Genomic DNA, 13960 nt, shown 5'->3' with positions numbered 1-13960 from the left:
CCCATTCTGCAGTACACTAAGATCAAAGATTGGCAACATCCACCAACCTGATGCTCACAGCTTGAATCCCTCCAAAGTTTAAATAACTAACAAATATTAACATGTACAGGTTGGACATCTGAAAATTAAAAATGGAAATCTATTTCAGAATTAAATTTGTCTTTACATGAGTCTTGGAGCAACCTGTCCGAATGGAAGGTGTCCCTGGCCACAACAGCGGGGTGGAACTAGATGATCTTTAAGGTCCCTTCCAAGCCAAACCATTCTGTGATTAAACAATAACTTTGAGTCTGTATTTGTCCACATCATAAATAAAGTGGGATTGTTTTCTGTTCTTGGCTGGGTGGTTCTAAACTTCAGAGGTTACATATTTGAAGACTGCCAACTTCTATCTGTTTTCTTTGCACCTAAACCAGCTAGCAGGCAAAAGCTTGAGGTGTGATGTTAATCTCACACAGAAATTATCACCACACTTTGACAATTTTCCAATTGAATCCTAAAAATGTGTATCAGTTTGTAACACCATTACTGTCTAATAAGCTGGATAGACTTTGGAAATGCCACCCAAAGCTCAACAGCACTTGGGAGTCAGCAATTGTTTCTTCCTGTTTAGAGTTTGTACCAACAATTCCAATTAGTTATTCTGGCAAATAGCACAGTGCCATGCTGGAGTATAATTTCTAATGAACCACTAATAAGCCAAATAAAGTGTTCAGGGGAAAAACCAGTGTTTTACAAGAATCTGAATTGTTTACTGTTTTCTACAACTATGCCTAAGACCCACTTTTCTCTATGCTTACAAGGAAGAGAAGCAATTTCTATTTTTAAAGCTCCTTTGAAAATATCTCAAATCACCCAACTCTTTTTTATAACCATCACTTCATCCCTCCAAGCCTCTTTCAGAAAATACTACAGTCGCAGATTATAGAAAATAAAGAAAAAATCCAGATTTGGAGAACAGCACTGCCAACATGTAATCTTTCTTCAATATTTCATATAATTTTCATGGAAAATGCCATCATTAAATGCTTAGAAAATAGATATGCAGATGGATTTAGTGCTGCTTCATGCTTATCCTATGAAAGGACATAAAAAATAAATTAAAATAATGAAAAAAAAAACCAAAAATTGAGTTTGTACTGCCTGTTATTGTCCCTCCTGCCACATGGTTTTAATGGACTCGTTTAGAATTCAGAAAGCAAGCACCCACAGCTACACAAACCACTGGTTTCCTGCCAGGTCTCTCTGATGGCATTTGCACAGCACACTCTGAGAGAGAAAGGGATAGCAGTTCAATGCAGAATTTCATAGTTAAACAAAGTTGTAATTACCTCCTTGTTAGAGCTCTTGTTTAAAGAAGCTAAGTGATACTACGCAGACATGAGTATTGCCATGTCTCTGAATGTTGCAGCTGAAAGAGTTTACTTTCTGGTTCTTACCTCTGGAGGTTCCTCCTTTCCACACCTCTCTTTGGAAACACAGAACAGCATATTTTTAGAAATGCTCTTCTGAAATTCCATTCAATCAAATTGCATCCAAACAACTCCCAAACCCTACCAGTTGTAATCCAAATCTTGAATTCTAAAAGAGCCATACAACGCGCACAGAGCAGGAAACACCTTAAGGAAATGGCATGGTCTGCTCGTGACCAAGAAAAAGAGGGACAGAAACAAACTCGGGCTCACCCTACTGGTGTTCTTATCTACAGTGATGGGCACAAAGCTCATCAGAACTTGATGTAAAAGAAACATTTTTCTTTTGTTCTTAAAAGAGAAAAAAAAGTAACATATAGCAAACTGTAAGCAAACTAGTAGTTCTACCATTCATCTTATGTATATTTGGGATTGTTAAATTAGTTATGAATGTGCAGGCTTGCTTACCTCAGCCACTGGCTAATTTAAGCATTTTAAAACAATTTCTAGTACCCTTATGTCATCATTTCATTGAAAACCATAAAAAGCGGTGAAATCATTATCTCTTTGTTTGGATAGCAAATACAAATTTCTTGTCAACAGCCATTTTTTCACTTTTGTGTCTCAACTCAGAATAAAGAAACCCAACTCTTTTGTCTTTACAATTATAAGGTTCTCATGAAAACGCTTTTTCATTTACTTAAACTAAACCACATTTCTAGATCTAACTAATTTACAGCATCCCTTTAGTGAGCCAAATCTGGGGCTTAGAACCATTTTTTTTCATTTATCCACTGGGTTTCAAACTCACAGTTTTCCCAGAGGATTATGAAAGCTTGCCAATTTAGCTTGATGCATTAAGACTGTTTACACAAATCCAAAATACAATCAAACAAAAACCAATCTGGTTTCAGCCTCCCCCTGCCGTATTTTTTAGGCTCAAAACTGGCCAGAGAAATGGGAACCAACTCCAGGCTGGAACACTGCCTTTACAGCTATGAGTGGAGCTTCAGCAAAATGAGAGAACCAGGTGACAGATAAGAGTGAGTATTTTTCTTCAATTTAATACATAGAAAATTCCATGTAATTATACAAAATATAACACATCCATTTACAGTGCATAGCTGTTGTTCCTGCTCTTGCCCCTCACACTGCATTTCCATTATGCATAAGGGTCACTCACAAGTACAAGCAGCTCCAGAGAGAAGAGGTATTAGATACAAAAATAAGTCTACTTCTACAATAAGACAGATTTGCACTCAAAAATATTTTGCTTAAGAAGCTACAGGAGCATGCATTCCAGATCACTAGGTGGGGCAGAAAAGCAGTGAACACCACCAACCAAAGAAAGAAGGTGGATTCTCCAAACGCTTGGCGAAAGGTAGCTGTCCTTCCCTGTCAACAGCACTGCCATGCAAAGCAGAGCAGTGCAGCCATTAAAGAGTCAGGAAAGGGATCAAAAAAACAGCAGTTAAAGAACAACAAGACACAGCTATATTTAGTAAACAAGTTAGGCTGAAACTATTGAGGACAGGCAACCCACTGAGAGGCAAAACAATCAAAAAACTGATTAAAAAACCCTAGCTCATTCAACCCAGTAAGAAGACTTAGGGCAGAAAGCTTAAGACTATTGTAGCACTCACTGATGGTTTGTAACATGAATACTTGCATCATGGAGCAATAAAAGCCAAACAAAAATAAGAAAGGGAGCAGGAAGGAGAAAGAAAAAAAAAAGGCAAAATAAGAAGAGAAAAAGCTTTTAATATGTTCCAAGATTTAGCAATAAACTCAGGTTTTTAATGGTGATGGTGTTGCTCTCCAGATTCCACCCTTTCATCAACACCACCCATCCACTTTCACTGACTGAAAGATCAGTTCAGACTCCAAGCTGCACCATGGACACAAGCTTTTGCAAGCTGAATGTCCATTTGTGTGCTTCCTAAAGAGCACTCAAGCTCTCAGAAAAAAATTGCACATCACCATGTGTTGTCCAGTTACCCATCCTTCAGCATTCAATTAAAATAAAGTCCGGGAAACTAGAATTCTGCATCAATTTAAACAAGCAGATGAAGAAAAAGAGGCAAGTAATTCCTCTTTAAACTCCTGGTGCTCACTTGTTTACAGAGAGGAAATGTGGAGGTGAGCAGTGGTTCCACCTGAGCTCATAAGTAACTGCAGAAAGATTTCCTGAAAAGAAAGTTAGTGAAGCTTATGAAAAGTTTTTTATCAGGTGATTTTCACCTCCTAAACTTAAGAATATCTCTACTAGAAATGCTCAACACCAGCAAGAGCAAAGAGACTTGCACGGTCATCATACATGCCATGTCATCATGTGCTATAAAATTATCCTCTAACACTCTTCCCATTACATTATGTGTGGGTAAAACATTCTTGGCTTTACGATCACATTCATTAAGGATTAGGTTTAGCAAAGACCTAAAGAGAGACAGGAAAAATAAACCTCAGTAATTGATACAAACCACACCAAGAAGGGAAGCAGCTCTGAAGAGCAAGGAGTGACATGCAGATCACCCTGTACTTACTAACATCACAATTCATAATAGTAATGTTTACAAAACAAAATGCTGCTTCAAAGAACTTCTAAGAACACTGCTCTTGACCAATTTTTCCCTCATACCTACTTCATGATACAAAGCATAGAAGGAAAAAAATCCTTTCAGAGTAGGTTCCTCAGGGAAGAGATGATCCTGTCAGATAACTCTACTGCCATATCAAAAGTATTCAGTTACAGAATATGAAAAACCCACTGTAAGGCTAGAAATTATTCTAAGCAACCCAAGCATTAAAAGCTTTTCTAAAGGAGAAAGAAATTCTATGAGAAGGAGTTCTAACAGGCTCCTGTGTTTGAGATACTACTCACAATGAGAGCAAACATTGCCAATTACTCTGTGCAAAATAGAATTGTTTTTAAACACACAATCCTCCACTTTTCAGCTGGCTACAGAGCAAAGGGTTCCTCCTCACTGCACATGAACTAAAGAACCCTTTAGCAAAAGGTGAGCTGCCGCCACCAAGTTTCTAAAGCAAACAGCCTGTTCCCTCCTTGCTGCTGGAGTTTAATCTCCCCTGGCACCAACCACGGCCATCCTTCTCAGGCAGGGGAGAATGATGTCCTGCCAAAGTTTTTATTTTTAAGAAGACCAGCACAGTGACAATAGCACACAGCAATCCCACGACAGAGCCCTGTGAATTAGGCTGAGCTTGCTGTTGCCATGAGCAATTGCATTGCAGCACCACGGCCACTTCTGCAGTCTAGACGGGCAACGATAAAACTTAATATTCTAGCCCAAATAAATGACAAATACCCCACACACTCATTTTTCTCGGTAGTGAGCCCAGCCAGGGATGAATCATCATGCACACACGCTTTCCAGGCTCACGGCACCAGCGACCACAAGATCCTCTCTGCCTGAGCCCTGTAGCAGCTCTGCCCCCCACAGACTGGGGGCTTTGGAGAAGCCTTACTGGGTTTTAGCAAAGCCACAGGTTCAACAGACACTGCTGGTTCCTGCAGGGCTGAGGAGCAGCACATGCTCATAACGCTGCCTCAGAACCTCCCTGACACAGACAGCTTCTACACGATACCCAGGAAAAGAAATGGGGCAAAATTATATGAACTTACCTCCATGTCACCCTCCAGTGAGTGCTTAGCATATAAACTGCAGTTAGTAGCAATACACAGACAATGACAGAGCAAAATGTAGATACTAAACAAAATTTAAAAAAAAAAAGAATCTTTTTTATTATGTCTCCAGTTCTTCCTGCAGTAACAACAACAGCAGAGCAAAGCATTGGTCTCCACTTAGTAATTTCAGCTCTCCTTTCTATTCCTCTGAAAACAAAATGCACAGGCTCAAAGAATCTTTAAAAAAATTCCTAAATTATTCTGCTTGCCTGTGACTTCAAGATAAGAGTGGTTTTAATTTCTCTGTGAAAATATTTTCAACCATAGAGAATCCTTCAGAAAGACTCCTTCTAACCTTCAGGGCATCCTGCACAGCTGCACAAAACCCATGGCTTGAAATCAGAAGTTGAGATTTCCTCATTTTTTTATGAGTTACTATTCTGCCACAGACCTCAATAATGGAGTCCTTCCACATTATTATCACACATTGGTGACAAACTTGGAAAAGGCTGTAGTGATTTTTTAAATATAATATGATGAATGTTTCCACATCTTTGTTTATAAGGAGTTATTGTTACAGAGTTTAATTAGCAGAAGCTTTCTCAGCAGGGAAAACAGTGCAGCTGCTAAAAGCAATGGAAAACTGTCCAGCAAAGAGCACTCACTCCTCACCAGCCCCAGGCAGCCTGTCACAGCTGGCTCTTCCTGAGTCTAAATCTAGCAGATTTCACACCTTAGACACGACCCAGCAAAGTCACTCTCGGAGCTGACAGCTACGCAGAGCGCCACCTGGTCCCACCCACCCTGGGCTGGAGGCTCCCACTGCTTCCCTCCCACCACCTGCCACGCTTCTCCCACTCCCTAACAAGCCAATTCAGGCAGAAACGCACCAAAACAGCAGGGGCGAGCAGCAAGGCAGTAAAGCAATATAAGCCCTGATGATACCTAAAAATCAAAATTATTATTGGCAAAACTGTCAGTCTTCTGCAGTCCTGCAGCCCTCTGATGGGCGTGTCTGAAGCAGCTCACCCCGGGGCTCGCAGGCTCCAGCGGGAGAGTGGAAGAGAAGCAGGGCAGCAGTGCAGAACAAACAGGAGCCAGGGATGAAGCAGGGCAACGCTTACTGACAGCCTTAGCTGCACTATTTCCCACATGGGCTTTTTTTTTTTCTTTTTGCTAGAACTCTCTGCTTGACTCCTTTGGCAGAATCAGCAGTGCTCTCTCTGCCCTGATGCATATCTGTTTCGATGAGGACCCTGAGAGGCAGGGGAATTGGCAGCATCAGAGCAGACGCCCATGCTGTGCTCCTGTCTCAGCCAGGGCACAAGGCAAGAGCCCAGGCGCCCAGTCCAAGTTCACAGACTTCTTGTTCCCATTCAGAAGCACATTCTTTGACTTCGAGGGATGCATCTGAAAAAGCAGATGGCCAGAATCCATTGAGACCTCTGACAACCATCACGTTGGTAATGCCTAATGTGAGATACGACTGTTCTACTTGACATAATACATGGGATTCAATAATCACAGTGATATTCTGAAAGTACTGAAGTCACAGCAAATGGGAAATAACTCAGTGCTTTATCAAAATAATCAATACTTATTTCAACTGTGCAAGTTAACTCATAACATATAGATTTTTTTACTGTATACAGTAATTGTATACTCATAAGCAGAGTGTTATATAAGCACTTACTAAGCCAATAACCATAACAATTTTCTAAATTACATATAAAATGGTTTCTTTCATCTGTTTATTCTCATAAAAATTTCAATGTGGAAGCCAAAAGAAAACAGCTGCGTAAAGTATTTTCAAATGCAAGAGACATGCAAGAAGGTATTTCTGCCTGTGCTAGAGGGCACAATCTGTAATAACATTTTGCCTTCCAGATAATGACAAGAGGCATTAAAAGGACAACTTGCTCGCTAATAAGCTTGCTTGACTGGTTGAGCATGCACATACATAGACATCACAGCTTTGCCAACAATAATTTTAATTAATTTTTACATTTCATTCTAAATTGCATTAATTTATGGCCTTCCTAAAAGACATTTAGCGGACAGCTAATTAAATTCAAGCCATTAGATTTTAATTAGAAACGTCTAAAAAAAAAAAGGTCTCAGAACAATTCACACATCTTTGTGAAGACTATGTGCTCATTAGCAGCTAGAACAGCCAACAAGTGATTATAAATACAGAAGAGGACTAAGCAGCATGATTCAAACCTGGAAACAAAAAAGTCACGTAAAGTTTCATACTTCAAAGCAAAAGATTCTGGGAATGCCCTCCCCTTAGCCCAAGTCTAGAAAACCTCTGCACATTAGTGCTTGTCACAAAAGCAAAATCAAAGGCCAACTAGCAGTGAATATCATAATACACATTTTAAAAGGCTGAGCTGCGCTTAATCCTCATTAAATTCACAGCACCTTCCTGAACAAACAGTAAAACAAATTAAAGGTCCAGATGGAGCCCCTCCTTAATAAGACACATGGGATCTCCCAATGAGCCCATCATGGCTCCAACACAAGGTGCTGGGCCACCCGACGATCCCGTGCCACTGCTCACTGCGAACTTCACACAAGAAAGTAAAGCTTTATTATTTCATAGTAATCGAGTTTTTTCCTACTTCCAACAAAAGCCAGTTATTTCTAAATATCGACCTCTCGGGACCAATACTGCACGAGTTAAAAGCAATATCCGTGTGCTTTGATATGGTGATCAGTTCTTCTGCTGGGTTAAGAGGTTCATAAATATTAACCATGGCACATTTGCATATGTCACCCACAGGCACAATCTTCCCACAGAAAACCGGGAACAGAACCCGTACAATTCCTCCATGTGTCGCTTTCTGATCACCACATCTAAAACGGCCATGGCAGTTACTTGAGCAAGGACAGTATACCTGGAAAAGAGCCAAACTACCAAAGCATACTGTTAATTATGGTGCACCAGTTTGGTTTGGAGAGATGCCCAAAATGCTGGAGTTGACATTTCAAAAACCTGAAAGGTTAGGATCACACTCAGAAGTATTTAAATGAGTCAAGTTTTCCAGAAAATTGAGAACTATTCACTGTTACTACAGATTTTACGGGAGTGACGTAAAAATAAATTAATCTTATTTTAAGAGGCACAGATTTATTATTCTACAAAAGATGGAGAGAGTTTGATTACGAAACGCCTGCAACAGATGCAGCGGCACTGAATACGGCAAGACCAGCAGGTAGGCAGCACTGCAAAACCAATGGTCTTATAATCTGCAGGAATGGAAACTTACACGGCTTACAATTCTTTCATTTGAATGCATGTTCAGTTCACACTTGTAATCAGCACAACCTGGTAGCGCATGCAATCTGTCCCCAAAAAAAGTAAACCACTAGGCTGGGGGAGTATTTTTGCGTCAAGAAAGTGGTGGGAATTTGCCACAGCCTTCATAGAACTGGAGGCAGCGCAGCCTAACAGTTTTGTGGCAACGTTTACACGCGCAAGCAGTAAATATTTTCGATCACGCCACGGCTCCGGCAGAGGAACCTGCCGTCCCGGCAGCCAGGAGGGTTCCTCGGGTACACGGACGGATGCTCGGACACCGGGAAGGCGCCGCCGTCCCCGTTAACATTCCCGCGGATGCCGCCGGCGCCCCCAAGTTTCCAGGGGTGCTGCGCTCCCCTTGGAGCCGCTCCGAGCCGGGACAGGGCAGAGCTGCCCGCGGCTCCCGGCGCGACACCGGGCCCGCTGAGCCCGGACCGACGGCGTCCCTCCGGCCACGGAGAAAAAGGGAGAGGCAAAAAACAAAGTAACATTTAAAAAAAAAAAACCAAACAACCTAAGCCAAACCATCAGCCCAAAGCTAAGCAACTAGCTATGGGGAAGCGCAAACCCACGGCGAGGGAAGAACAAAGAAGGCAAGTGCAGCCGGAGCTCTCGCAACAGATGGTTTGAAGCTGACCAGATTTCGCGCTGGCATCCCCTCCCCTCCCGCCACGGGCGGTGTTCGCACGCACCGGCCCGGCCGGCTCCGGGCAGTCCCAGCCCGCAGCTCCGGCATCCCCGCCAGCCGCAGGTGCGCGCCCCGGGCCCCGCCGCACGGCGGGCTGCCCACACCTCGTCCCGTCCCGTCCCGCAGCGGCTCACCCAAACTCCCGGCGAAACCGTCCATCTTGTGCAGAGGAAGGTTGGTGCCGGACCCCGAGGCGAAGCCGCCGCCGTCGTGGTCGGCCGGGACAGGTTCATTCACCCGCGGAGCGGCAGCAGGCAGCGGCGGCGCCGCAGCCCGGCGCTCGCAAGCCGCCCGGGGCAGCGGCTCCGGCGGCTCTCCGCGCTCGGCGGCGGGAGGCGGCTCCGGCGGCTCCTCCTCCTCCTGCCGCCGCTGCTTCTGGTGGTGCTGCGGGGCCGGCGCTGCCCGGCTCCGTCCCTGCGCCGCGACCCCAGCACGGCAGCGAGTGCCGAGCTGCTCCCGCCCCCGCTACCAGCGCCGCCCCAGCGCCCCGTGCTGTCGTGCTTCCGACTCCGCCCGCCCTGGCAGCCGCCGCTTCCCCTGCGGGCGGGCCGGCTCCGCAGCCCCCGCGGGCGGGCGGGCAGCGCCCGGCGCCTGGGGCCGCGGCTCCCGCGAGAGCTGCGGCTGCTGGCCCCAGCGCTGCGGGCGCGGGGCGGACGGGACGGGATGGAATGGGATGTGGCCGGGGAGCGGCAGCGCCCGGGGCCAGCGCGCCTTCTCCGGCGGGGGTCGGCCGGGAGCGGCACCTCGGTTTACCTTCAAAAGCTTCTGCTATCTATTGGACCGGCTGTGGGTGGGTTTAATTGTGCGACTTAATGTAATCACGCCAGCAGTCAAAACAGATCTGGTTAGGTGAATCTCAAAAGGTTCGTTCACACTAGTTGGGGAAGTTTTTCCTCACTGAAGTTAAGCCAGAGGAACTGTCATTTCTTTACCCTCGCATTTCTTCTAGCTAGGACTGCATAAGCAGTCACTCGGGCCGCTCCCAGTCGGCCGGTTTCCTGACCGTCTCCTGTAGCTTCCAGCCATGTGCTTGATGTCGGGGGAAAAGAGAAAGCAGGACCAGAAATTCAAGTCAGCCATGCTGCATACTATTTAATCGCCCAACCAAGGCAATTTCGTATGTTAAGCAACATCATCAAGTTGCATGACGCACTTTCTCCTTGGTCAGGAAAAGCTCCGTACCCGTCGCAACATCCTGTTTTGCTATAAGTATTTCCCTGTAATGCACTCCAGGCGAGTGCCGCAGTTACACAGTGCCGTGGGTAATTGCCTCACGAGCACAGCCCTGGCATTTGCAGCTGGGCCCTCTAATGACAGGCTGTGGATGTTGTTGAACAGGACTGGGGACAACTCGGAGCTGGAGAGCAGCACAGACCGGCTGGGAGCAGCCCACGTTTCCCAGCAGCTTCCATCCGCTTAGGCGAAAGCATCATTATCTTGCTGATCTGCAGTATTCAATAAACCCAGGAGGTTTGTGCTTGCTCGCGTTAGAGAAAAGCGCCTTGAAATTTTTCATCAAAACCTAATCTCCACTGGATTTTCCAGCAAATTTTACTGAACAGCTGCCACAGCAATGAATTTGAGTGCAGCTGCTAGCCAACTACATTAATAATCCACCATCATACACCCTGCAGTCTTGTCAAAAAAGATGCCCTGTTTTCGATCTGCTAGAAATGAGCCACCATTAGCCTCCAAGGTATGGTCTTAATTACTATCAGGTGTTAGAGCTCCTTTACCTGCACTTGGAGTATGTTGTAGAATGGCTCTATACAGGCTACTTTCGTGGTCTTCTAGCTATGAGAAATGAGCTCTGTAGTCAGTATAGTCCAGTCAAAATTCCCTTTAAAATGCTTCATTTTACAAACAAAAGCAAGAAGAGCCAGGCGCTACAGCTCCAGTCCTATCTTCTCACCCCTCGTTTATTGCTTGCCTCAGGGTAGGTTTCCAAGATGCTCAGAGCATTGGGAGAACACAGAGAAATCTCCTCAAGCTAGGAAAGGAAAAGTGCCCTGGGAATTCAGAACCTGTGCACAGTTTTCTTCAGAAAAAAAGTCCCTTTCCTGGAGACAGAGCCTTATGCAAATTCTTCAGATAGGACTTGTGTGCATCAGGTGTGCTGTTTTGTTAAACAAAAAACCCCAACCAAATAAACAGCAAGCCCAGCTGCCTTCTTCAGCTCTTCAAAACCACCCTTCAGATAGATCCATGAGTGAGGTATTGCAAACATCCTTATATTTGTAAGTGTTGCCTCTATTTTGTAGACTAGAAACCGAAGTTCAGAAGTGAAGATGGCATCATAGATCCTTGTCTAGATGTTTAATCCCTACTGAAACTGGTTAGGAGCATGAATGTATACCTTTGATTAGCTGGGTTGTGCAGAGCTTGCATAGTAGTATACAATATGTTAAAGAGCTGCAAAGAAAACCAGTTCTCCATAATCTTATATTGAACATGAGTATGGTGCTGGAGTACCATTGAAAGCCCAAGATCTGGTTCCAGTATTTTAAAATAAAGGTGCAGAGTTAAGGAACTGAACAAAACTGAGACATTTGGAAGGGGAAGTTTACTTCTATGTGACTTGATATAGGAATTTCTGAAGAGCAAACACTATGCAGAACCTAACAATATATGGCAAACTCCAGCTTTTAAATTCTTCAGTCTAAGCGAAGTTCTGTATGCTACATAAATTTAGGTGGGGTTTTGACTGAAGCATTAATTTATTTATAGATTGTCTTTGTGGTGTACATAACATGTAATTGCAGTATAGATAATACACCAGCAGAACTTCAGCAAAAAAAAAAAAATCTGTAATAAATACATATATGGCTATGTGTATGTAATCTTTAACAATTTTAGTTGCCTGATGAGTGTAAGAACTTAGAATTACAGAAAAAAATATTATCTTATTTGTGTCTTTTTCAGACAGGTACTGGCAAATTATTTAACATAGCTGTAAACTGATTAACCGTATGACTGTTCCAGGTGCAAGCCCTAAGGAAAAGGTGATTTCTTACCTCCAGTATAGTACTAATGTTTGACTTGGAGGAGGGGGGAATTGTATAGTGCTTTAAAGGGTTTAACTTCTGTTTCTTTGTTGACAGTGATTCAAAAACATGACCCAGAGAGTTGTTACAAAGTTTTAACAAGCTCAGTTATTGTCTCCCTCTAGTTTATGTTTTGATGCTAAGGAAAGATAATGCTATTCAAAATTGGAGTAAACTTGGAATATCTCATCTCAGCTTTCTAGTCAGCTAAACATCCAGTGCTTTATTGCACATATAGATAGCAAATAGAGAAAGATAAATGTGATACCACAGGGCAGGACTTTTACATCCGTTTGACAGATTCACAGTTTGGGAGATCAAAATTCTTTCCTGCCGCTCTCCCTCCCCCTGCCTTGCAGCCCAACCCCTTTGACTCCTGCTTGTTCAGGAGGCAGCTGGACCAGTGCTGGGACAGGCAAAGCCTGAGCTCTGCTTCTCAGAATAGCTGGTGAGCAATGAGCCAGTGCCTCAGCTGCACTAAATCAGTTTGGTGTTGCTGACTGCAGCAGGCAAGGCTGACAGACCCTAGCTGGGGAGCTGGACGTACACACCGAGTCTCCCTCTTACCAGAGGGAAGTTATGGAAAATGCAAACCCCAGAAGGAGGTCACCCTGAAATACACAGGGGAGGCTAAACACATTCCAGAGATATTTACACAGCCCTTGAAGGAAATAGGCTGTTTTTCCCCATTGTTTCATTTCTGTGGCACATTTTCCTTGGACTGCAGGTTTGTGAACAGTATTTCTTGCAAGAATACCTATGTTTGTCTTGGTGTTTTTTTCAATTGACATAGTTTGGCAGCCTTCAGCCTGGGAATTGTTTATAACCTTTTGGTGGCTTGAATGTAAATTACATTGAAGCATTTTTCCACTGAGAAAACATAAACATTATTAACAACTGAAAATGATATTGCTGAGATTCCTGTACATGAAGTTGGGAGGCTGAACCTGAGTCATTTCATCTTATTGTTTAGAAAGAGGAATGTACTTCCCACAGGACTCATCTTCTCCTTCCTGCAGTTTTTCTGGTGCCCCTCTTCAGGGTGAGTAGCAAAAGCCCAGATAGCAACAAGCAGTCAGAAAGCCTGAAATCTGATCCTCCCTCTCTCCTGTTCTACCTGCAGACCTAGGAAAAGGAGACGAGGTGATGCTATTTGTAACCAGCTGTGCCCCACAATGGGGAAAAACCAGCCTGTTTCCTTTAAGGGCTGTGCCCCACAGCTGGTGGTATGATTTCTCCCCATGCTCATTTGAGATGTTGTTCTTTGCACAGAGGTGGGTTCTTTAGGATGCCTTGTTTTGAAGATCAACTTTGAGAACAACTTTGTTGGCTTGCCATAAGGCATGGGATATTGTTAATTCTCCCAAGTCTCAAGTACCCAGGGGTCACTGATGTAAGGGAAAAGATTTGATGCCTGACCTAAAGGAAAATTAAGTTACTTCTTCCTGATTTATAGAGGTTACTTTTCTTACCTTCATCACAGAATCTCTAGAGAATTTCTTTCTGGGCTGGGATTTTGCCTCCCCCAAGAAGCAGCCTAGGGTTCAGTCCCTCTAAATTACCCAGGGGTATGAATCAGCACCTGTAATGCTGAATGGGCTGGAAGAGTCTTGTCAGGAACTTGAGGAGAATGAAGAGAACTTCCATTAAGTGGAAGGCTTCTAATTATGTGTTTAACAAAAGTATGACCTAGGATTTTAAAAATGAGGATGAATAACTGCTGTGTCTATCCTCATTTGTTTTGTTAAAGACACCAAGATGCTCCCGTAGAATGCATTTAAGAAGCCAAGTCTTTTCAATATTGCTGTGTACGTGCTTCCCGCAGAAGACCAGCTTCTCCAGGTCTTCCCCCATTCTCTAAAAGTA

At 43.9% G+C, this 13960-nt stretch overlaps 1 protein-coding gene across 1 annotated transcript in view; it reads right to left on the bottom strand.

Moving 5' to 3' along the window:
• The window catches only part of EML4 (EMAP like 4), a 146911-nt gene extending 137392 nt beyond the window's left edge, over positions 1–9519 (bottom strand). Inside the window, exon 1 of the mRNA XM_068185829.1 lies at positions 9185–9519. Within this exon, the coding sequence (XP_068041930.1) occupies positions 9185–9209 (25 nt within the window). The 5' untranslated portion in view covers positions 9210–9519. The remainder of the gene's footprint in view (positions 1–9184) is intronic.
• Positions 9520–13960: the final 4441 nt, after the last annotated feature.

Source organism: Anomalospiza imberbis, chromosome 3 (assembly GCF_031753505.1).
Source record: "Anomalospiza imberbis isolate Cuckoo-Finch-1a 21T00152 chromosome 3, ASM3175350v1, whole genome shotgun sequence".
NCBI lineage: Eukaryota > Metazoa > Chordata > Aves > Passeriformes > Viduidae > Anomalospiza > Anomalospiza imberbis.
The sequence above is the reverse complement of the archived record's forward strand: the minus strand, read 5'-3'. Positions and strand labels throughout refer to the sequence as shown.